The 25,415-nt window shown below is 43.1% G+C and overlaps 1 protein-coding gene across 5 annotated transcripts in view; it reads left to right on the plus strand.

Moving 5' to 3' along the window:
* The window catches only part of Cers3 (ceramide synthase 3), a 105,282-nt gene that overhangs the window by 22,816 nt on the left and 57,051 nt on the right, over positions 1-25,415 (plus strand). For all 5 annotated transcript variants that reach the window (NM_001127561.2, XM_087582055.1, XM_087582056.1 and 2 more), the window contains 2 exon segments: positions 12,923-13,096; positions 21,475-21,589. In NM_001127561.2, coding sequence (NP_001121033.1) covers positions 12,924-13,096; positions 21,475-21,589 — 288 coding nt within the window. In that variant the 5' untranslated portion in view covers position 12,923.

A 25,415-nucleotide genomic window follows, 5' to 3' on the forward strand; every position in this document is an offset into this window, starting at 1 on the left:
ATGTAGATTCCAGGCTTTTTAGATCACTGGAACATTTATATTCGGGCCCTCCTGCCTGGACCTTCTCCTCTGCCCTAAGTGGATTTTTGCATTAAAACTAGACCAGGAAGAGGAGCTCTTTCCAACCATGCCTTCTTACTTCATTTGGCAAAGAACACCCAATGCCTGGGGCCCCTGACTGACGCAGTAGCTGCCTGACCAAAGGAGCTGAGCAGGCAAATGGCAGTGCTTCAGCCTGTCACAGGAGAGAACAATGGCTGCCCCAGCAGAAGCTGAGCCCAGTGCCAGAGACGAGGGTCAGAAAAAAATGGAATTTCATTCTTTAACCTTTCTAATGATTTAGCAGACCAAGGAGAGAGCAGTTGAGGCTGTGCATTTGCACCACTCTCTTTCTCTTGCCCTCCCCCTTCAGTTCACACCCAACACATCACTGTCACCCAGAGAGAATTAGCATTTGCCATCTTGGTCCTTTCCATGGGGCCCTTCACTCTGCCGGCACAGCAGGCTGTATAGCAGGAAACACTGCCTTTAAGCATTGCATAAACCCATGTTTTAAAATATCAAAACTGGGGACTTACTTCATCAGAGCACCTTAGTAATCCAGTCCCTGAAAGTGACTCAGCTTCCTGTGTATGTGGGTCTGACTCCCAGCCTGACCAAGGTGTGTCCCCACATTCTCCCCCTAGGTCTCTTTCTGTTTTAGAAAAGGATGCATTTGGTGCCACTTCCAAGACAATTTCCTTGATATAAAAAGGTTTCCTTGCACTGACAACATGTGGCTGTCAAGTCATTCAAAAAGTTGTCACCCAGCAGTACTTGCTCTGGTTGATCTAAACACAGATCTAGTTACTCTGGAGACCACAGGTGATGGCTGGTCCTTGTTCATTGGAAGGGCACAGTGCCACTGTCACGGAGAGCCGGGAGAGACCACAGTATTGCTACCTACAATTTATTGAGCACTTATTACATGCAATCAGATGCTCCTACTGAGCTAGATCCCCAAGGATGCGTACATAGCAGGCATCACACTAAGTGACTTAGATGGTGGCCTTATTTAATCCCCGCCCACATCTTACAAAACAGATGCTACTGCACACATCTTACAGAAAAACGAGTTAAAACCCAGGGCGCGTCCCTTAGGTTGTATAGCCAGGAAGAAGTAAAGATGGCAGTGGAGTTCCCGCAGCCTTGGTCCCTATATTATGCCCTGACCATACAGTCCACTCCGCTGTGCTGGGGTGGAGAGGTCTGAGCACCCCTCCCCTAAGTCCACTGAAGGAGTGTTTGAAAACGTATTACACTGTGGCATGTAGTCTCTCCAGGGCTTGATCCCGGATTTTTGGCTTGACATAGCTGGCATCCATTCTGTAGGCTTCCTTTACTGTAAGAAGAATGTAGTCAGCACTTCAATGTGTGCAGGTCTGTCTGCATGCATCGGTAATCACCCTCAGTCCCACAAAAGGTCTTTGCAAAATAAACCCCATTAGCAGGTGAGCAAGTGAGAGTTCAGAGAGATGGGGCAGCCTAATCAGGCCTGTCCCTCATGCTCTATTTCCCCTGGGGCAGGGGGAGTTCACATTTAAAATGTAAATCTCTTTACTTTGTGGGCTCTGTTAAAGAAAGACTGTGAGATGTTTGAGGTGAGGTGTTTGTCATTTATGTTGGCAACAATTACCAACTTGCCTCTTATATAGTGGCCTTCTCCGCCAATGTAGAAGGGAAATACTCTGGAGTGGCACACACCGGGACTTTTGAGGACACAACCCTAGGTAGATTGGGAGTATTTCGGGTTAGAAAACTAAGGCAGAGCCAGGCGAGTCACCTTTGGTCCTTTGTGAGTCACGGGTAGCAGGTTCCTTGCTCCCTTGTACTTGCCGATGCAGACCCACTCTCTTGTGCTGGAGACTAATAACACAGTGATCGGTGGGGCAGATGTGACTCACTAGGCGAGGGAGGAGAGCCTGCAAGGGAGGACCTGCTAGAGAGGGACAGAGTGTGGGAAAGAAAATGCTGACTTGCTGCTGCCATTCAGACTGAGATGTCTTAATATCCTGACACCATTGTTTAGTTGCCCAGGTACTAATTTACATCTCAGTCTCCAGGAGTTAACAAAAGAAAAGGCGGTTAATGAAGTTCTGCCTTCAAAGGCAGAGTGGCCAGCCCTGTGGGACCTTCTCATGATCTCCCTGCCTATCTCTTCTTTGAGCTGTAATATTTACATCCCAAGACGGCTCTCTCAACATTGGCTTTGCCCACATCTGGTTGCATCCAGTCTGTTTTTCTGCAGATTTCTAGTCCTGTTACCAGCCAAAGGCTCATGTATCTTTCTCAGTCCTGAGTGGGCAGTGATGGGGCAGGGATGAGCCAGAGTAGCCAACAGGAAGGAGGAGAGTTCTCGGGAGGCATGTTTGGGAAAAATACCCTCAGGAAAAAAAAGTGCCCTGTCTTGTTCTGACTTCAGTTGTCAGTTTGTAGGTCGATCCCGGGAAGCCACCATCCACGTCAGTAAGGAAACACACTTTGGATTTTCTCTAAATTGATAGGACACAAGATTGCAATAGTTATTAATTCCATGTGTGTAAGGTGACATGATGGATTTTTACGTAGGTAATCGACATTGCTTACTTATTCAAGTCAACCGTTAGTTTTTGTATATGAATAAAGGTGTTAAAGATTAATGTCTTATGAAAATATTAATGTGAAGTGGATCCTTTTAGTAGCCCCTATTAGGCAGGGAACTGGATGTGTAGGAATACTAGCTGCTGGGGTTTTCTCAGATGACGCAATAAAAACCCCTAAGGAAACCAATTATAAATAATCCTAATATTAGGTCAACAGTAACGAATCCAGGCATTTAAATCAGCCAGAACTGTAAGGTGTCCATTTCATAGGTGGGGAAACAGATCAGATAGTCTTTCAGATGCTCACTGATGTGTTTATAAAAAGGTAAGGAGAGGGGGAATGTGTTTTATGGATATGTATTAAGGTGTGGAGAAAGGGGAGCTGCCTCAGTGGGCCCATGCTGAGGCATCGCTTCCTCTGAGGAGCCAGCCGTGTGACAGATCAGTATAGTACAGAATAGAGTTTATTCAAGACATGGGGAGGGGAGTTAAGGGAGAGAGAGAGAGAGAGAGAGAGAGAGAGAGAGAGAGAGAGAGAGAGGAAGGAGAAGGAGAAGGAGAAGGAGAAGGAGAAGGAGAAGGAGAAGGAGAAGGAGAAGGAGAAGGAGAAGGAGAAGAAGTAGTAAGGGCCTGCCATGAGCACATGGAGAGAGAGGGTGGAAGGAAATGGGAAGAGAGAGGGAAAGAGAATGGGGACAGAGCAGGAGCAGGAAGGCAAGAGCAGGAGAGAGCAGAGGAGGCAAGCAGCCCATTTTATAGTGAGTAAGGCATACTAACTGTGGGACAGAGCTTAGACAAAATGCTAACACTCATGGCTAGCATACTGTGGTCACTATTGTGACCAGGCCATGGTCCTGCTGGCTATAAGTCCCCCAAGAGTGGCCACTCTATTATTCTACCTCCCCTGATAGAGCCATTTGCTTGCTGTGTGCACAATTCTAGGTGCTACTGTGGGTCACTAGAAAATATTCTCTGCTCTTGTGGGTCTTGGAATACAGAAAGGCAATTAGACTCAAAAATCAAATCAGTGTACAAATAGGTAGTTACAAATTTGACATGGATTGTGGGTTGGAGGAAGCAGGCAGCAATTGTAGCATCTCACAGGGGTCCTTCCTTTATCTATCTTTGGGGCAGCAAGGTCCCAGGAATTTTAGGTGGAGGCCTTCCAGAAACATAAGGGAAATGCAACAGAGTGGATGGGTGGAAGCAAGTATGTGAGGAGAACATTGTAGGCAAAAGGAGTGCATGTGTTCTAAAGCTACAAAGAGCTACCTATTCACTCAGAAAAAGCAGACTACTCACTTGTCACATGATCCCAGAATGAGGTCACAGGATCACTGGAGAAGTAAGCAAAGCTCTCATCATCCAGGGAAATGTCTTAGCTCCAGGAGACTCTGCAGGGAGAAGTGGTGCTCCAGATGGGATAGACAACTGACGACTATGGTTCTTCCATAGTCTCTAGTGGAGTCTTGCCCAGGTAGAGTTTTTCTGTACACAATAGCAAATGTGAACTCTGCCTGGAGTCTTTCTAAGAAGACCATGAAATTGTCCGGCATTTCATGAGGTCGGTTGACACAACAGAGAGAAGCAATAGAGCATCGCTCTCTCCTGAAAAAGAACTATATTGCATAGGGATTCCAGTATCTAACTGCCATTTCAATGGGTTATGAGCTTTGTTAGAAAATATCACATGATTAGTAATGATTCATAAAGTGTCCCTTGCAGAAAGCAATAGCTGGCTCATGGCTTAATGTCATGGGACATTAAGTTTTGGAATGTATGGGAATAACTTCAAGTAATCAATCATTTGACCCCCAAACAGAGTGAAGAAAACTCCAATATTTTGACTTGTCTAAGAGAACCATAGTCGTCAGTTGTCTACTATTAGAGTAAGGGTAGAAAGATGGATACCTCCCCTCATCTGGGTAGGCTGGCCCCAGTGAGGACTGGAGTCATGAGAGACTGGCCTGAGGGAAGAACTGTACAGTGTAATACATGGGAATGGAGGTTGAAGAAACAGTCACTACCCTGGGATAATAAGACACACTCAAGGTTTGGGGCCTGGATGCAGAGGTGAGTCCTGAGAGTACAGCAGAATGTGCTGAAAACTCTGAGGAACCATAACATAGCTGCTAGGGCACAAGGTAGAGCTGCTCCTTGGGAGAGAGAGCTCACTGGAGGCTCCATGCCGGAGTGAGGGACTGGAATACTCTGGCTCCTAGAGGGCCTGGACAACTTCACTGCAAACTCTGTAGAACCTGAAAGGGAAACCCCTTTCTCTTGGTGTATCTCACTGCCCGGGGCATCTGGCTGTGGAGAACTCTATCATGGATGAGATTTATGTCTCCAGAGCAGTCAAGATGATGTTTGAAGTGGAGAGGCATTAAAGTCAGATCTGGCAGAAGCTTTATATAAGAAGCTCCTCAGGCAGAGCAAGTCCTTAGACATCCCTCCCACCCTAGGTAGAAGGGTAATGGAGACCTAGGTCCCCAATTGATTTGTTAGGAAAGAAGCCCTCTAGTTTATTTTTATTGATCTATATATTTTAGACATATATTTCAGATACACATTCTTGTGTAGAAGATATTTCTAATATTTTATCTTAGTGCATGGCTTGTGTTTTATTCTCTAACTCATAGTTGTGATGAGTAGGTCTCTCTACTTTTATAGTCTGCTTGGAAGCAGCACAGAGAGTAGCTCAGGCTTATGGCTCCTCCATAGTCTTCTCCGTATCACAATTAGAGTTTTGGCCTAGGATGTAACACAAAGACTCAGTTCTTTGCCTTGGGTGAGATAGGTGTTCATTTCTACTGTGTAGGACAGCCCAGCTATGACTGGAGCGGGGTGAAAGCCGGGTGACCTGCTGTGCTGCTCTGGTCCTGCACTGTCCTCTTCCACTAAGAGAAGGACAGAGCAAACAAGACATGCAGCTTCGTCTATGGGGCGACAACCCAAATTAGTTCCATTCCTGTGTCATTAATGCAGGTGTACACAGCTGCTCCTAGCACAGGGGAGGCTGGGAAAGGATGGCTCACCTACAGGGCAGCACGTGCCCCAGAACCTGGGCTGGGAATGAGAGTTCTGAACTGAAAGACAAAATGAGTGACTCCTTGGGTACATTCAGATTCCCATCAAGGACATCTTAACGCAATCCTACATTTTTGTCATATATATCATGTTATTTTGGTTTTTAAAATCTCTAAGTCTATACCGGCATTCCTTGAGGCTTTAAACGAATAGAATTGCAAATGTGTTCTGAGAAAAATTGCTTTAACTTGGCTGGGTTGTTTTTTTTTCCCCATGCAAGTCACTTGCTTCTCAATAGGAAGTATGGGAGGTCCCGTTCTGGTTTCTATGTTCTCCCGAGTTTTTCAATAGCAGTAAGCTGAAGCAGCTACAGTGTGGGGTTTTTGTTGACTGTGAGTGGGGTGGGTGTAGTGTGTGCATTGTGTGTGTGTGTGTGTAGTGTTTATGTGGGTGTGTGTATGTGTATAAATGTGTATGTAGAGTGTGTCTAGTTTTATGTAGTATATGCACACACATAATGTGTGTGTTTGTGTTGTGTGTCTGTGTATGGTATGTATATTATATATGTATATAATGGGTATGTGTGTATAGTATGTACGGTGTGTGTGTGCATGTGTGAGGGTATGGTGTTTATGTGTATAATGTGTGTGGTGTATGTGTAGTGTATTGTATGTGAGTGTGTATATAGTGTGTATATTGTTTGGTGTATATTGCTGTTTATGTAATATGTGTATGTGTCTATAGTTTGTATATGAATGTGTATTGTGTATGTAGTGTGTGTGTGTGTGTGTGTGTGTGTGTGTGTGTCCACACATGCTCATTAATAGTCATAGTCACAGTGAATTGCTTTTAGAGTTAGGTGTTTGTGTCAGACACACGGCCTTGCTCGTTTACCTGAGGCAGTCATGACATTGATGCTTTGAAAGAAGAATACACAGAGGCTCAGACTCAGGACTGTTCACAGGAAACAAAGAGCTCTAATGATTTCCTTTGTGCATTATCTTAAAGGCATAACCAGTTCCCTGGGCCTAGGTGTGCAGAGTTAGTTCCAAAGAAAACACAAATCAGTAATGTAGCCGGACATGTTTCCCTGACCCTAGACCCAAATCGTGAGGATTGTTTTGCAATTAGTAAAACTGAAGTTGCTTGTAGATAATTAACTGAAACAGCATTTGGGCTGTATTACCACTCCTGTTGTTCAAAATACATTCTAGCTTCAGTCAGTAGCTCAGTTTCTGAGGGTCCGCCATGAGGGTGGTTCTTATTGACTATAGACCTGTCCTTGCTGGTCAGCTGCTGTTCTCTTCCTTGGCACCCCATCCAGCTATAACCTCGCTGGCTGCCCAGGCAAAGAGGGACTTAGAGTGACCAAGCAGTAAAACTCTGTGCCTGCCTCCAGGAGAATCCTGGGCAGACATGTTCAAGAGTGGTCCTTTGGGTTTCTTCATTTGTCTTTGAATATTGAGACAAGTTCTATCTGTGTTTCACAGGCTGACCTCAAGCTCCTGAGCTCAAGCCATAGTCTTGCCTCAGAGTCTGACAATCTGAGAGTAGACAGGACCTGTTTTAACAGGTTTTGTTTCTTCAAACTTTCACTAAGTCTAGAGTTAAGCTGAATGACTGTAAGATCATCAGTGAGGTTCTCAGAACCACTAAACTAAATTAACTAAAAAGTTAATGGATCACAGTCAGGAGCCCTAAGTGACAGAATCGCTATTGTGAATTTTTTAAGATCTCCCCCTCCTTCCCTCTCCTCCCATTCCTTGGTGTCTTAAACAAAAGCCATTACTGGAGATTATTGGCCTTTCCTGAAGGAAGGCTGGTGAACCAGATTTGGATGACATTGGAGCCAGGCGGCAGGCCATGGAACTGAGAACTAACACTGAGATTTCTGTGCTGCAGCCATGTGTGCAGGATGCTTTCTGACTTCAGGATCGCGCTGGCTGCTGCAGCCTGGATGTCCCAAGGGAACACCTGCATATAGAATACGATAGTGGGGTGACTCTCGGTGACCTCGTGTCAGACCAGGCCTTCTGAGATGCTAATGGGTAAAGGTGTCCCCACCAGCTCGAATTCTGAGAATATCATTGCCACATGTGGGCGTGACTCCATGTTTTCTGTGGGGGCTGAGTGCTGACTGACCTCCAAAGTGACTGGCACAGAATACTAGGGTCAGAGAGAGGTGGTGTTGTTACTCTGGAAGCTGCCAGAATTGTGTTAACACATAATGCAGGTTGTATCCTTACAGGCCTTACCAAGGGGCCAGTTGAATGGGAATTGTGTCTGGCTAAAAGCTAGAAGAAGATTCCTATGTCTCTTAATTTCTCTTCCCTCCTCCCTCCTTCTCTCTCTGCCTCTCTCCTCTCTCTCTCTCTCTCTCTCTCTCTCTCTCTCTCTCTCTCTCTCTCTCTCCCTCTCTCTCTCTCTCTCTCTCTCTCTCTCAATACACAAATGCACACACATTAGACACTACACATACCTTGAGAGAAAACAAAGGGAAGGTTAGCCGAAAAGCAGCTGGATTATTAAGGCCAGAGTCTGGAGCTACATGTTGGCATGTGGAGATCTAGTGGATAGTTTTATACTTGAGGGGCTGTCATCTGGCTGAGACACTTATTTAGGACAGTTTGGGTTTGTTTATTGTTTTGTGGTAGGCTCCAATGATACAGTTTAGATTGGCCTTGAATTTGAAATCTTCCTCTCTGAAGTATCTTACTCTTTTTTTCTTAACATATAATTCACACATGACATTATTTGTTTAAAGTACAGTATATTATCTGTTGTGTAGTGACACAGATGTTGAATACTTCATTACTCCCATAGAAATGCATGCCCCTCCCTTAGAAGTCTCCTCCCATCCTCTCAAGCCAGTAATACCCCCTCCCCACAGCCCCAAGGTATATCAGTGACGGGGCTTGATAGATTTGACCCTTATAGTCTCAAGTGTTTGGATGCATGGACCATAGGGAGTGGCACCATTAAGAGGTGTGGTCCTGTTGGAGTATGTGCGGCTTTGTTAGAGGATGTGTGTCACTGTGGAGGTGGTCTTTGAGGTGTCATCTATACTCAAGCTCTGCTCAGTGTGGTGCACAGCCTTCTGCTGCCTGCAGATTGAGATGTAGAACTCTCAGCTCCTTCTTCAGCATCACACCTGCCTGGATGCTGCCGTGTTTCCTGCCATGATGATAATGGACAGATCCACTGAATTGCCATCCAGCCCCAATTAAATGTTTTCCTTTATAAGAGTTACTGTAGCGGTGCTGTGCCTTCACAGCAATGGTAACCCTAAGACACTCTTAGCCTACTCTCTGTCTCTATGGAGCTGTTTATGCTAATGTATCACAGCCATGAGCTCAGATAGGCCATGCCATTTGTGTCCGCCCTTTCACTGAGTTAAGCCTTTATCCACATGTAATGGAATCCTTTGAATTTTCTTGCTATCTGTGAGTGATTGGCAGATAATGTGCACTCTCAGGGGCAGTGCCTGGAGCTCTGATCTCTCGGGGCTGTCAGTGTCAGGCTTTATCATCACACTCGGTGCTGTGAAGTGGCAGCTTGAGCTTGTGTTTCTTCCGTGGCCAATAAGGTCGAGCATCCCTTCTTGTGCTTACTGACTACATGTGTCAGGTGAGTGGTTATTCAGATACGTTCTAAGTTGGGCTATTTGTCTTGCTATTGGTGAATTGTAAGGCTTCTTTGCCTATTTGAAATGTTTCCCTTATGAGGCACAGGTTCAGATCCTTTCCTCTGTTCTGTGGGTCCGTGGCGCTGTCCCTGGCTCATGTCCACTGATGCCCAGGCGTCTTTCCCTCTGATCTCTTTTGATCTGCCTCTGCTCTTGTCACCTCTGCTCTGCCTGTCATCTCAGAAGGCGTGGTCTGAAACAAGGTCATCAAGATTCACTCCATTATTACATCATGGGAGTTGTATAACTTTTGCTCCTACATTTAGATCTGTGCTTCGTGTTGAGTTCCTCTTGTCTTTGGTATGAACCAAGGGCCCCAAGAGCCCCGAATCTTCAGTCGTGGATGTTTGATAGCCACACTCAAGGAAAGGCTGCATGGTGTGGATTGGCTGAGTCTTGTTTTAAGTGTGAGCTCTATTTCAGGAGTCTGTTTTTTTCTTCTGCATCCTCTCTGTCTTCTATTAAGTTGTTTCTCTTTTCGGCTGTCCTTAGTTGGTGTGGCTGGGCAGTAAATGAACTATTGTTTCCAGCAGACTGGAAGCCCTGCTTACATCTAATGTTAAGGACTTATTCCTGCATAACTTATAAGCCGCTTGAAAAGTTGTATTTCTCCTAAGGCATAAAACAATTCTGTGTTATTCTGAGTTGTGTTTTAGGAGTGAGCAGCTTATTTTATGTAGTAATTATTAAACAATACTAGGGGAAAACCCTAACTCATGGCATTGCTATTTGTGCCTAGCTCTGGTATTTTAATTATTATCAGAGCCAATAATGCCACAAATCTGCAGAGACAAGCTCCTCAAGAGATGTATTTGTCTTTATACCCCTATGTAGTTCTGATTTGGATGATGAGCCCAGGCTTGGTAAAAGGTTTTATTGTGTGTTGATTTCTAAAATCTGTAAGAATTGGAGATCGATTCAAAGGCCTATGTTTATCTTTGTTCTGAGCTGTACCTGGGTGTGAAAAGCTGCATAAATTTCTCTTGGGTGGTAGGGGAGGTACACCAAGGTCAAACTGAGGCCAGAGTTTGTGTGTGTGACATAAGTACTCTACCACTGAGCTACATCCTCAGCCCGCACCCAAGTCTCTTAGTTTCCTCTATAGAAAACGTGTGTCAGATGCCAGAGCAATCACGATGGACTCCTCAGTTACTTTACCAAATAGATTGCAGACATTTGTTTGTCCCACCTCCCCACCCCACCGCAATTTATCTACTGTCATAGTCCTTACCTGGCTCAGACCACATCAACTCTGGCTGAGCTAGAATCTCCCTGAAGCCTGGTATCACTTCCTCCCTTTCTTCTCTGCAGCCCACAAGCTCAAGAGAAAACCATTATGTATTTTGTGGGCATCTTTATTTGACCATATTTGCATGAGTTGGCAGCTCAGGTTAGAAGTATAGTGAACTGAGAGTCCACACACAAGCTCACCTTTCTCCAGGGGCACGGCTGTGCAGGTGTGGCTCTGACTGGATTGACGCCCCTCTGGAAGGCACTGCTCTCAACACTAGGCACGAGGTTGTGACTCTAAAGACAATTTGACCCATGTTTCTGGCTAAATATTTACAGAGAAAAATGAAATGGTCTCAGTTTCAAAATGCTGGGATCGAAATGGTCAGAGCCTCCACAGTGAGGTTAGAACATGCAGACGATGTGATAGAGTGTACACCTCCTGGTAAACCACCTCTGGACTGTTGAAATCTCCGACATGGCAGTGAGCTCTTGTATGGTAATGACTTGACTGATTGGTCGCTGGTGCACAAGGCCAGGCCCAGGAAAGACCAAGGCAGGATTCTTGAGGGTTTCTGCCACCAGCCATACTGCTCAACTTCTGGGGAGGGCCAAGGGGCTGCAAAGGTTTCAATTCTTTGCCAGTGGCCAATGGCTTAATTATGCCTACACAATAAAATTGCAGTAAGAACAGAGGGCAGGTCTGCAAGAGCTTCAGGTAGCTTAGCGTGTATACCTGGAGAAAGCGTAGACGATCAATGCCCTTCCTACATGCTGTGCCCTATCCATGTCTTCTTCTGTATCATTTGGGAATAAACCAACGTAAGTCCATGTTTCCTGAGTCTGGTAAGCCATTCTCACAAAGTAATCATACTTAAAGGGGGCTTTTGGAGCACCCAGATGTGTAACCAGTTGTCAAAAGCACAAGTTAAGCAGCCTGAAGCTTGAGGTTGTCGTCTGAACTGGGAGGATTTGGGGTTGAGCCCATATCGATTTCAGACTTGAGTTGGTCGGGAGGTCGGCCAGCAGGTGTTCAGAGCTGCAAAGCTGTCTGCTTGCAGATGAAGAGGAATTCTTGCACCCTGTGTGCACAGATGCTTCTGGGTTGGCTGTTGGGACAGCAAAGGGAAGCGACAGAATCCAAGTCACTTTTCAGTGCTGCTCGCTGCCAATCAGCTTCCACTCCTGCTCTTCTGTCTTCCCCAGTTCACTTCCACTCGCTCACTGCTGGCCATCTTTAGTGGGTGTATCTTTGCTGGACCCAGTGTCCAGCCTTGCCTCATGGCACCTTGCAGTTCTTTATTTTATTTTTCTGTTCTAGTTAGGATTCTTTTTCCCCTTTTATTGAAAAGAGACCTTTTCCACATACTATATTCCGCTTATGGTTTCTACTCCCTCTCCTCCAAGTTCCTTCCTTCTCCCTTCCCATCCCGATCCACCCTGTTTCTGTCTTTCGTTAGAGAAAAACAAGCTTCTAAGAGATAATAACATGAATAATAATAATAATAATAGTAACAATAAACAATGAACACATTAGAATTGTAAAATTTTTATGGTATCCTTTTAATCAGCCTTGCCTCACTTACAAGTCTATTTGGTTCTCAAGATGGGAACCTTATGAACTGCTGTATACCCCACACCTAGCACAGTGCTTAACAGATAAGAGTCTCCATAAATATAATCATTAACAAGAGCCATGCCCAATGGCAAAGATTTGTATTCCTAGCTATTAGGAAACTGAAGCAGGAGGATTACAGGTTGGAAGCCTGCAGGACTACAAAATAGGCACAAGGCTAGTCTATACAATTTACTAACAACTGGCTTCAAAATAAAAGGGGGTCAGGCATATATCTCACTGTAGAGTCCTTGCCTAATATGATGAAGTTCTAAGTTCAATTCCCACTACCACAAAACAATACAAATAGAAAGATTACTGATATGACGTCGTGTACATTCTTTGTCCTTCAGCTCCCAGGAAATGTCTTAAAGTGCTGGTCAAGTTCCATCTACACTTTGGAACTTTCAGGGGCTTGATCTTTGATACTTGGAAGTTGAGTAGCCCATTAAATTATTTTTATATCATGAGCCACATGAGGAAAATAAAGATCTGTAATAGCCACATGTGTGCATCCCAAAGTCTGAAGAGGCATGTGTTAAGCTTTGGTTTTCTTCCCGTGGCCTAAGCACTCTGGGCTCAGTGACCTTGTTGTGCAGTGGAAGACAGTGAGAGCTCAAGTACTTACTTCCTTTCTTATTTTCAGATCCTGCTTTAGGTGTTTCCAAGGACAGCGCTCGACACTATCACAGTTCCAAGTGCTGGGTTTGCGAGTCTAACGTATCCTTTTCTTCATTTGTCTAGAATGTTTTACAGGTTTAGAAAATGGTTCTGGTCGGAGAGATTCTGGCTTCCTCCGACAATAAAGTGGTCAGACCTGGAAGATCATGAAGGACTGGTCTTTGTGAAAGCGTCCCACTTGTATATCACAATTCCGTATGCCCTTCTCTTACTGGTCGTCAGATACTTCTTTGAAAAGTAAGTGGTACTTACGTGTTCCCCTTCCCATCCTCCCTTGGTGACTCTACCATGGTAAAGTCCAAGACCTGTTCCTTAACGAGTGCACATGAAACATTATTTGCAGGCTGCAGAGGAAGAATTTGAGTTGTGGCTATCATTGTGTGCTTTACCCTTACAATAAAAATCAAACAAGATGGAGACAGGGTGAGTGCAGGGAGACAGCCATGAGGAGCGCATGGTGTGGGCATATGTGGGATATCACAGTGAACCGCATCGATTCGTACAATTAACTCTACTAACAGTAAATTGTGACAGTGCTAGAAAAAACATTTCTTGAAGATGAGCTGTCATTCTAGAATGTCTGGAAAACAGCAGAAATGTCTCATTAAGGAGCAAACCAACTACCCCGGTGTAGCATAGCTTATTTTTAAGTTGTATAGTTGTCCTTTGTTCCCAAGCATAAGGAAGTCAGAAAACAATGTTAATTTGCGTTCTCAAAAAATAATAAACTTTTTTCTTGATTTAATTTGTAGGGATATTTCTATATACCAAATTTCTATATACTGTATTTCTACTCAACCCCATATTAAAACTGTATTAGTGTTCTGACAACAGGAAGCAAATGGTCATGTGTAGTTTCTGTAGTGGCCTCTGCTATGAGCATGTTAGTTCATTTGAAGCAGAAAAGTCATGTTTGTTTGAATGGCAAGAGCTGGAGAAACTTAAGACAGGCCTGGTAAAGATCAAGTGGTCCAAGATCAAATGCAGCACAGACCACGTGTTTATAAGCATCTGCAAGAGGCCTCACCTGGAAAGTCTGTCTGACCAGTTCTATTTCATGGACTCGCCAAAAGGGTTTTGTACAAACTTTAGCTTCACTTGGGTCAAAAATGGACCTATTGCTCTCATGAAGAAGAGACCCCTGGTCTGCCCCTAAAGTGTGGCTCAGTGTACTTGAAAAGTCCTTCCTTCTAAAGACATGTATTCTTATTAATGTGTACCTATTTACAATACCTCTTCCCTTCCCTTAGAAGTATTTATTGTTTTATGTGTACATATTTATGATACATGTATCCTGGCATCGGTAGAAGCTAAAGGTGGCATTGGACCCTCTGCAGCTGGAATTATGGGCACTTGTGAGCTGCACCAAGATGCTTGGAACTGGATTCAGGTTCTCTGGCAGAGCTACAGCCCTCTTAACCACTGAGACTTCTATCTAGCTCCTGTCCTTCCTTTTGAACAGTTATACCCTTTACATATGGAGTCTGATTTTCCAAATAATATATAAAGAAAATAAAATTTGCCCCTGCACATTCAAATTAACAAATGACATCTTACTGCTTGAACTAGTCTCTCTTTTCGGACTTTACTAATGGCCGGTGAACTTGGCATCTGGGTCCTGTATTTCTTTCCACTATGGATGTCCTGTGTTTTCAGTGGGCAGCTGTTGTTTCCAGTATCTGGTCAGCCAGTGCGACAGAGTATCCTTTTGGTTGCCAGAACATCACAGCTGAGGACCAAGTCTCTATGTCATGTCTCTGTCGCCTGGCTGACAGCAGAGGGGAAGACCTTTAACCGTAAGGTCATTCTTGCTTCCTCAAGGGATTAGTGTAGCCATCATCTTCTGCCTCCTTATCAAGTTAATTCCCAACAACGCATCCTGAGTTCTTCCTATTCCCTCTTTGATTTTTATGTGTATGGGTGTTTGTGCACCACATGTGTGCAGTGCCTGAAAAAGTCAGAAGAAGGTGTTGAAGTTACAGATGGTTGAGGGCCACCATGTAGGTGCTGGGATTTGAACATGGGTCCTTTGCAAGAGCAGCCAGTGATTTTACCCACTGATCCATCTCTCCAGCTTGGTTCTTTCTATTCTACTACAGAATACTACAGAAGCATATCTCTTTCAGTGAGATAGAAAAATATTTGACATGGCAGAGAGATCATACTTCATAAATTAAGATAAAAGTTTATATTTCCCTTGTATTCTACATTATTTGTTATAAATTAAACCACTTATACCCTAAATAAAGCATTTTCTATTTCTTACAAAATATTTGTAAATACAGTTTAGATGGTACAAAAACCATAAGCATTCTGCAAGTGGGAAACCAGGACGTTAATCCTCAAATGCTCAGTGGTACTCAAACAAACATGTCATGACATCAGGTTCAAGAGTGTTGAGTGAGAGTCTGTTTGTCTGTTTGTTTGCTCTGGTTATACAGACTTTTTTGAATCTCCCAGTACAACGTTTCTGATAGTGGAAGAGAGTAAGCAAATATCTCCTGGGAATCAAGAGATAGTTTAGAAAGTTTCCTGTAAATGTCAATGTCAACCTTCTGGATTGCCTTGACAAATCTTATACATTTGATACTGTCAGACTATTTATTTATTCATTTATTTAGGGTAAGACTAGTAGTTTCTCATTAGTTTACGGTCTATAAATTCTTTAATGTCCTTAAAATTTGGTTTCAAAGAGGTCCACTCAAAGTTCGACACGAGAACTGGACAGTTCCATGAAGATCAGAGTGTAGCCCTGAGGCCCAAGGCAGAGGTGGAAGGGGTAAAGCCAGGCCACTTCTTCTACGCCTTTGCACTCGGAGGAGGCCCCCGCTTCTCTGCTTTCTCACCAGCTCGTAGAGTCCTGAGAGACCAATCTCCAGCAGTTTTCGGGAGTGGAGAAAGATTGTCCACTGTTAACTCACTAGAATGATCTAAATGGTCTCACATGAACTGTATGTTAGAGCAGAAAGTGTGGTGATGGTATCCTTCTATCCATGTGACTCTGGAGTCCTTAGTTGTGTGTGCCTACATTGTTGGTTGCATAAATGATATGACACTAAGACCTAATTCCCTTCCTTCCTTGAAAACAATCAGCAGCATAAATCTGTCTGTTTGCCCTCTGTTCATCTGGTGCAAACTACTTTCTTTTTATGTTTCTGAATGTCATGGCCTTTCTCCAATAGAACTTTGTCTGGAAGTTGGAATACTTTTTTTTTTAAATCACATTACCTTAAGAAATTTTTACTTAACTCCTGTATTTAAAAAAAAATGAAATAAAGGGCTGGTCATCTGATCATTCATAACCAAGTTTCTGGATTTTAATTAAGCACAGAAACTGTTTTGAAGTACTAGAATAGACAAAACCTGGCAGAAGTTACAGTTTGTCAGAATTAGAGAAAGGATATGTTGATTTATTTATGTTTACTTATCTATTTATTTGTTCCTTTTTCGGTTGGAGTTTGCTTATTTATTTGTTTGGGGTGCTCTTGAGATGGTTCTCATAGCAAGGCTGGCCTTGAACTGTTTATTTAGCTGAGGATGACCTTAAAGTTATGAGCCTCCTCCTTCTGTCTCCCAAGGGCTGATACTAGAGTCATGCTAGGTGAGCACTCTGCTAACAGAGCTACACTGAAAGCATTACCTATGTGTGTGTGTGTGTGTGTGTGTGTGTGCACATGCATGTGCAAATATGTGCACTCACCTGTAGAGGCCTGAGGCTGATGGCAGTCTAAACTGATGTCTATTTTATCAATTAAGGCAGCGTCTCTCATTTGAACCCGAAGCTTGAAAATATATATATATATATATATATATATATATATATATATATATATATATATATATATATATATATATATAGCTTGCTCTGGGGATGGCCCGTGATCATGTCTGGGTTTTTTTCTGGATAGTTAATTGGTGTTAGAGGGCCTGCTGTGGTCAACAACTGGGCAGGTGGTACTGGGTTCTACAAGAAAGCTAGCTATGCACCTACCTGGAAGGAAGCCAGCGAACAGCATTCCTCTTTATTCCCCTTTGCTTGTGTCAAGATGCTGTTTGAGCTCCTGCCCTGATGTCCACCAGTGGTAGCCTGTGACCTGTAAGCTTAAAAACCCTCTCCTCCTCTGAGTTAATTTTGCTCGTGCTATGTCTCAGCCTTGTGAGCCCTGGAGTCACAGGCAGGCCGCCAGGCTCACTTGGCATTTACTTGGCTTCTGGGCATGCAGACTTTGGTCCTCACCCTTTACATGGCCGGTGCTTTATCCAGTGAGCCATCTCCTCAGGCCCTTTTTGAATATTTTGTTTTCATTAGTTACCCTTTGAGGTGGGGCCTCTCTGTTTTCCAGTTGGGTGTTGAACACACAGCTCTAGTGATCCACCCATTTCAGCCTTCCAGGTGGTTGAGAACTTTATATTTTTAGAATTACTTATAACTGGAATTATAGATTGTAACATTGCATGTGCGTTTTTATTTAACAAACATTTGAGATTTTTTTTGGTATGATACATATATATCAACGTTTTCTGTTAATGCTGACTAATCTTCCCATATATCCTCATACAAATATATTTTAACTATTTGATGGACATCTGAGTTATTTACATTGCTAGGCTATTGTGAATAAAAACACTCAGTGTGGGAACATGGCTGGGCATGTACTTTCCTTTCTCTTGGGAAAGAGCTAGAATGTTTGCTTTTATGTGGCACTGTGTGTGCCGATGCCACAGGCTGTCACTCAGCAAGGGACGGGAACAGATTTCTTGTCAGCACATGCTGTGACATTATATTCAGTGAAAGAAGATATGAGTAATTATATGTTATCTATATGAATAACTATATATTATCCAACTTAATTTATAAATATCCAGAAAAGGTTAAGATACAGAAATGGAAAGTAGATTAATAATTGCTTGGGCCAGTTTGAAGAGAAAGGGAAAGCCACTGAGTTAAATATTTTAAAAAGTTATGTGTTTTAAAATAATCTATTTTATATGTCAAAATCTATTATAATTCTTTTTAAAGACAAGAGTCAAATTAATAGATAGGTAACAAACTGGGAGAAAATGTGTGTAGACTATGTGTCTTGAAGAAATAAAATTCAGAGTATAAGACAAACTGTATAACTCAATAGTAAATAAATAAGTGGATTTTTTAAACAGGGAAAAAAGCTGAGTCAAAGAAAATATACAAATAAAAAGTAAGCACATGAAAAGCTATCACTGGGCTAATGCAAATTAAAATCCACAGAGGGGAAGGTGGGGAGGCAGGTCAGTGAGTACAGTGGTTATGCTTTGGAATGAGGACCTGAGTTTGATCACAAAAATGTCACACATGGTGGTATGGCAGCACATGCCTGTAATCCCAGAGCTAGGGAGGCAAAGACTGGCAGATTCCTGGGGCCTGTGGGCCACCGATCTAGCATAGCAGTGAATCCCAGGCCAATAAGAGAACCAGCCTCAAAAAACAAGGTGGATGGCTCTTGACGAGTCACATCTGAGATGTTTCTCTGACCTCCACAGTCATGTGCATACACACACCCACATGAACACACACACACACACACACACACACACACACACACACACAGAGTACATTCAGGAGCCTAACAGAAACATTGTAAATAAGGACCTCTGAAATTCTTTTCTGTGTAAAGAGACTAGGAGAAATATTCGGAGTCAACATTTTTACAATTAGACGAAGATTCATAATGACACAGGGAATGCTGTCTAAGAAAAATAGTAGAATCCTGGAAAGAGCATTGGGATTTCTTTAATTTTAGCTGCCCTTTCTATCTCTGTAATATCCCAGAACAGCTCAGAGCTCAAGCACACTGCTTTAATCCCAGCACTTGGGATGCAGAGTAGGCTTTTCATAGTCAGTTCCAACCAGTCAGGGATACATAGTGAGACTAAAAACAAAACAAAAACCACAAACAAACGAACAAACAAAACAATTTAAAAGCAAAATTGAGCTCACATGTACAATGCACCCTTGCAGTCTAGCAGCCACTAGAAGGAGAGAACTGGAGCCTGTCAAAGCATTATTAATGGACACCTGTCGTCATCTGACTGTCTAGTAAACAAGGTCATAATGGTTTGTGTTCCATCTCCCTCACAACTTACCTGAAAGAATGAAAGGTAATTGGCTGCCAGAGGAAATAACAACGGCTCAACAATTCGACTGAGTCAAACACAAAACGAAAAGCAGAGAACTGAGGTGTCAGGTGGGTGAAGCCACGCAAAGCTCCGATGTGTTTTTGGAAATCTTGAAGGCCAGTCTGATGTTTAACAGTTTGTTCAGGTCCAGGCAAGACTCCAGGAGTTCCTCAGCTCTCACCTCTCCATGGCTCTGATGCACTCTGTAAACAGAAAGCCAGGCAGAGTCCTGCGGCCTGGCTGCCAGTGGATGCTGGATCCCACCACAAAGGCAGGGCCCCCAGCAGCCTGGGAGGGAGGTCTGTTGGCTCTCAGCGTTTAAGGAAGGTCTAGTCATCAGCTGCATAACAAGCTGAGGCACTGAGACTTCAGCAGCCACACAGGACAGATACAGGACACACAGTTCGGGTTTTCAAATGAGTAACCACCAACATACAGTAAAACCTAAGCAGACATGTTAGAACTGGGGAATTACGGTACACACCCAGAAGACAGTGTCTCTGGGAAACCAAGGATGTTGGATTTACTGACTGCTTAAATGTTTTCAGAGAATCTGAAACAGTAATGCTTAGGAATAAATGAAGGCAAGAAAGCAAACACTCAGCAAATTAAGATAGCAATAAAGTAATCGAAATCATAATAGAAAACAGGGGCCAAAGAGAAGTTGTAAAATTAAACAAGGTATTACTGAAGTGAAAGATTGTGGAGGGTTTTGATAAGTTTTTAATACTCAGGAGTATTAAAAATCCACCAATTTAGTGCGACTACATCTTCATTTGTAAAAGTTTTTTATATTCTTTGTTTAGTTGCATAAAATAATAATAATACATCTGTGTTGATTAGAACATAATATATAAATACATGATTTCTGTGATAATATAAAGGGAGAAAGAATTGTTTTCATCCCATCGAAAGTGAATTGCTATTATTTTGAACCTGGATGTTATAAATTGAGATGTATCATTATAATTTCAGAAGGACCCATAAGAATAAGTAGGCAGAATGTTAGAAAGAAAATAGGGCTAAACTTTATAAGCTATCAAACTGAGCGAGCATCTCAGGACATGCTATCCAACAGCAGCAAATCTGTTCTTCTCATGCACAGAGGGCACACTCCCCATGCCATGCCAGGCCACACGCCAGACCAAAGCACAAGTCCCTGTGAATGTGAGGGGAGAAACCAGGAAATTAGCAGATTAACAAAAATTACATCATAATGAAATAAATAACTTGTAAATAAACAGAGAAGGAGAAGGCAAACCAGGACTACTATAACAAAATGAAAAGAGCCTACTCTACTAGAACCTTCTGGAATATGGAAGCAGCAGGACAGGGAGGCGTTTACAGCTTCAAACTCCTCTATGTAAAAATGAAGAAAGCTCAGATTAATAATACATTTCCACCTTAAGATACTAGAAAAATAAGGTGAAAGTCAACTAAGAGCAGAAGTTAGAAATACTAACAATTCTGGAAGGAAAAGGGTGGAAGCGACTACACAGCCAGTGTGACTTCTGCTGCCAACAGAGCCAAGCACCTGGGGATCTGGGGTGACTGAAAACAGGACGTGTTATTGACAGGAACGAAGAATGCTACAGCTACTTTGGAAAGCAATTTTTCCATTTCTTACACAGCAGTGAACAATTAATTTAACCCTTAGTAGTCTTAAAGTGGAAGTCTAATTATAATATTTCATCCTAATTCCCGAATCTTATACATAAATGTATTTGGACTCATAATGAAATAAATTCTAAATTATGTAGTGAACCATGTATTCTTAAATTATTGCCTGTGTGTAGATCTGAGATTTTTCTCTCCTTGGACTTAGATTTGGGGTGTTATTATTTTGTTTGTCTGTCTTTTGAGACACTGAAACCACACTGGAACTCACTGTGTATCCCAGGCTGGCCTCAAATTCACTGTATTCTTTCTCCTTCACCCGCCTAAGTGTTAGGTTATAGTTACAGTTAGGTTATAGCACTATGTCCGGATGTCTCGTTGGATATTTTGGTGGGCAGAGACTGGCTATAGGTAGCTCCATTGACAATGTGTGTTAGTCAGATTTCCATTTCTGTAACAAAATACTCTAAGGCAATTAATTTATAGAGCAACCATAGGTTCCAGTCCAAGGTTGAGTGCTTTGGCTCTGGTGAGGTGTCACAGCATAGCAGGAGCATGTGGCACAGCAGAAAGGAAATGGAGAGAAGACGCTGAGGTCCTATGATCCCCAGAAGACAGTCTTCTAATAACTTCAGAACTTTCCACCAGGCCTACCTCCTGATGGTTTACCACACTCCTAACAGCACAGACCCTGTGACTAAGCTTTTCAATTTGTCCCACTGGGCACACTAGGCATCCTAACTAGAAAAATACAAGCACGTGCCTGACTTTCCCTGCTACAGCCTGAGTTTTCTGGTATGGGCATGAACTTCTTTCTTCTCAAACCTTCTTCTCATGTTTTGTAGGTTTGTTGCCACACCTCTAGCCAATGCACTTGGCATTCAAAAGGCACAGCATAAAATTAAACCAAATGCCATCTTAGAGAATTTTTTCCAGCATTCCACAAGTCAACCGTCACATGTAAGTAACAATCCAATTCTTTGCTTGTAGACTTAAGGACCCCCTTTCTTAATGGTTTAGACATCTATACAACAACTTGACCACCAAAGGGTTTCAGTCATTGAATACATTGCTTTGCTCTGTTGACGGATGCGGTAGCACTGCGAACGTGATAAAATATAGATGTGTATCAGAAAGCCACTGGAATATAAATGTGTATCAGAAAGCCACTGGAATATAGATGTGTATCAGAAAGCCACTGGAATTAGTAGTTAAAACACTGCTTACAGCTGTAGTATCATGCATTAACAATTCCTTAACAATTTAGGCTTGGTGTTGTGGCCTACGCTGAGGCAGAGGATTACCATGAGTTTGCCCCTGGCTTGGGCTATGTAATGACTCCAGGGCAAGCCTGGGATACACAGCAACAAGACCCTGCCTTAAAAATGCAAATAAATAACATCACAAATTCATTTTAGTGGGAATTTTTAAACATTTGAATGGTGAAGTCGACAAATGATAATTTGATGATTGTGCCCACATGGAAATACATCATTAAGTCCCCAGGAAGTCATTGTTTTATCCAAGGATTCAGTATACACAGAAACATGAAAAAGCCCTGATTTCTCCCCAAAAATAGAATTTTCAAGAGCATCACAATTCTTTCACAATATAAAGTATCCTTGGGTAGTGCAATACACTGAAGGATCACAAAACAGTGTACCTCTGTTTTATCATTTTCCACTGTTAAAATAGTAGTCAGAATAGATCTTCTCCCAAAGCGGCTCTTCTCTAGACTAAATAAAGAAAGCTACCGCCTGTCTTTTTTTTTTAAAAAAAATCAAGACTTTGTGCTACCAACATTTTAGGGGAAAGTTTTTGATCCATTTAAACTGCATTTGATGAATTGGGCTGTGCTTATCAGCTGGGGATGTCATTGCTCCAGTGGGGTCCTTGCACAGGAAGGTATGCTGAGGTTTGACCCAACAGAAGGCTTAGAGTGCAATGTGGCTCCTGGCTGAAGAGCTGTCTATAGCTCTTTCTGCTCTTAGCTCCTGCACGTGGCTGATTTTATCAAACAAGGACAGTTTGACAACATGCTGCCACCTGTTTTCTGTTTCCAGGTACTTTAAGTGACCATTGTCACTCACCCGGATAAATACTGTTTCCATTGGTGATGTGTGAAAACTTGAGACTCCTGTGAGGAGTCGTTCTAATCGTTGTTTCTGTTGGGAATAACTAGCATCCATAATAGCCTATACGGAGTTGTAGCTCCCATCAGCTGAACTTGCTGAGACCAAGAGCTTCAAGTCATTAGAAAGGGTGTGTGTGTGTGTGTGTGTGTGTGTGTGTGTGTGTGTGTGTGTGTGTGTAGGTACACATGTGCTATGTGCTATGGTGTGCATGTGAAGATCAGAGGACAACCTTTGGGAGTCAGTTCTGTCCTTCCCACCCTGGGCTGCAGAGGTTGAATTCAGGCCATCACAGTTAACCTGGTAAGCACAGTTACCCACCGAGTCATCTCAACACCTCTGAAGACTAAGATAGTGAAATAATTGAGAAAGCTTGCCTCCTAGGGAAAGAGAACAGCCATGCCACAGTCAAAACAAAACTGGGAAAGAATTAGGCTAGGTGATGTGGCCAGCTGCCACACAGTTAGTACACAGCTGGGCCAGGAGCAGGCGCTCAGCCCAGCCCAGCCCATACTCCTGCAGGCAGGGCTCCTTCAGCTCCACCCCAAGGTGTCATCTATCCACAGCATGGGAAACCTTATTTTAAAAGCAAACATCCACAAAGTTGGAGTTGTGCTGGTTTCAACCCCACAAAAGTGAGGTCCAACCTGACATAGGTATAACTCAGACATGTCTATCAAGGGAGAGAAATATTCACCCCACAGTGTTGACAGCTTTATCTACCAAGCCAAGGAGGCGATGGGAAAGACTCCCAGTGCTCCTGGCTTACAAAAGGATGCACAGTTGGGTAGCAGATCCAGATAGCAAGAAAAACACTTATTCTGAAAGGTTCTAGAAATGTAGGAAGATAGACTATAACTCAGGAAGGCATAGTTGTGGCCTGAGTCGTGATTCAGATGCAGAAACAAACTAATCTTGTGAGACCTTCAAGGGCGTTGGTCAGCACTGTTCTAAAACATTTTCCCCATTTATAGCTTAAGTTTAAAGCAAGTTACTGCGTAGGCTAAAAATGTTTTGTACTAAATCAAGACCTGAGTATAACCAGTGCAATCATATGCTAATCCTAGAAAGTGTGTAGAATAGTTACCTGTAGGTGACACCCACATTCATTCAAACAATTGGGCTACTAACCCCAAGGCTGTTTCTCCAGCTGTTGTTTGCACCAATAAAGCAGCAACATATCAGAGTGGCCAGGAGTGTCTAGCTATGATATGACATTGTCATCTATAAATATGTACACACACATAGCTTTCTTGGTTCATATGTAGTCCATAGCCCAACAGAACAGGTTGGGTTACATGTAGTGTACACAGTATCAACCCTGGGCTCCTCGATTCACCCTTCTTGTAGTATTCTTAGCACACAAAAGTAAATGTCAATGACTAATATTTGAGGTAGATACCATCAATTTTGTGTCTGTTGAATACAGAGTTCTAGGGACTATTTTAAGAGATGCTTTTTCAGTGTAGACTATCCCAGAGAGTAACACTTGCTTCTTAATTGTCCTTGTTCCCTTTCCCATAGCAACTTGAACTCTTCCCTGGATGTTTTAGGTGTCCAGCAAGTGCTTGTTTTGTGTGCTAAGAGAATGAGTCTTGATGGTTTTGTGTGTAAGGCTCCTCTTTCAAAAAATATGTTTATGATGTCAGTATTGTCCAGATGGGCTTTCAGCAAGGTGCCTCTGTATCCCAAAACAAGAAAAGGAACACCAACAACATATGTTTGCTATGTTCTAGATGAATGTACTGATCAGGTGCTTGTAGAAATGATACAGTAGCAACAAAATTGGATTGGTCTAAGATCTGGGAAAATTCCAGAAAGAAGGCAAGGCCTTACTTGCTTGCTCACTGCTGGATCTCTAACACCTAACATTGTGCCTGGGCTGCCTTGAGGAGAGGCTCTGTGCGTATTTTCAAGTAAGTGGGTGAATAGCAAGGTTAAATGGTAAAGCGAGCTCCAAAGTGTTCTCACGGCCAGGACAGAGGATATAGTGCAGCAGCACTCCGCTGGGGCCGGTGATGGGAGAAGACGCACCAAGCAATGGAATTTGGATTCCATCTTGTTTCAAGGAGTCAACAGGCTGCTTAGAAGGAAGGATGTATGTAGGTTTCTATTTAGTACATAATTTTCAGCCCGCAGGCATTTTCTGTTGTGAATGTGAGTCCTCAGCATAGACAGCACTGGGTTCTGTTTATAGAACACGCTCATCCCATGGCCCTAAACCGCTCCTGTGAGGCAGGTAGCTTTTGTACCACACCATTCTCCTCAGGGCAGAGTGCAGTGCTCCCTGACCAGGGGCAGCAGGGTTGGTCCCTTGATTTTCAGCTTCCTGTCCTGCCCACCACCTTTGTGGCCTGGATCCCTTTTCCTCTGTCCAGGGAGACGGTATATGGAGCCTTCTGTGTTGGAGTGTCATCCTGCTGTCTTGTTTGACCTAGGGTGGGAGGCTTCTGGTGTGAAAAACAGAAGCCTAGCACAGAAGGGCAACATGGGCATGTTCTCTACCTCTAGTCTCTGTCCTCACTGTCACCTTTACAAGAGGAAGGTCAGTTACAAAGAGGAAGTGAACTGTAACCCACCATGTGCATTCCAGACAAGATCCTCCCTGAAGTGAACACCCTTGTGTGTTCTCTGCAGTTGTGTCTTCTCTTGGG

The sequence above is a fragment of the Rattus norvegicus genome, chromosome 1, assembly GCF_021556685.1.
Source record: "Rattus norvegicus strain SHRSP/BbbUtx chromosome 1, alternate assembly SHRSP_T2T, whole genome shotgun sequence".
NCBI lineage: Eukaryota > Metazoa > Chordata > Mammalia > Rodentia > Muridae > Rattus > Rattus norvegicus.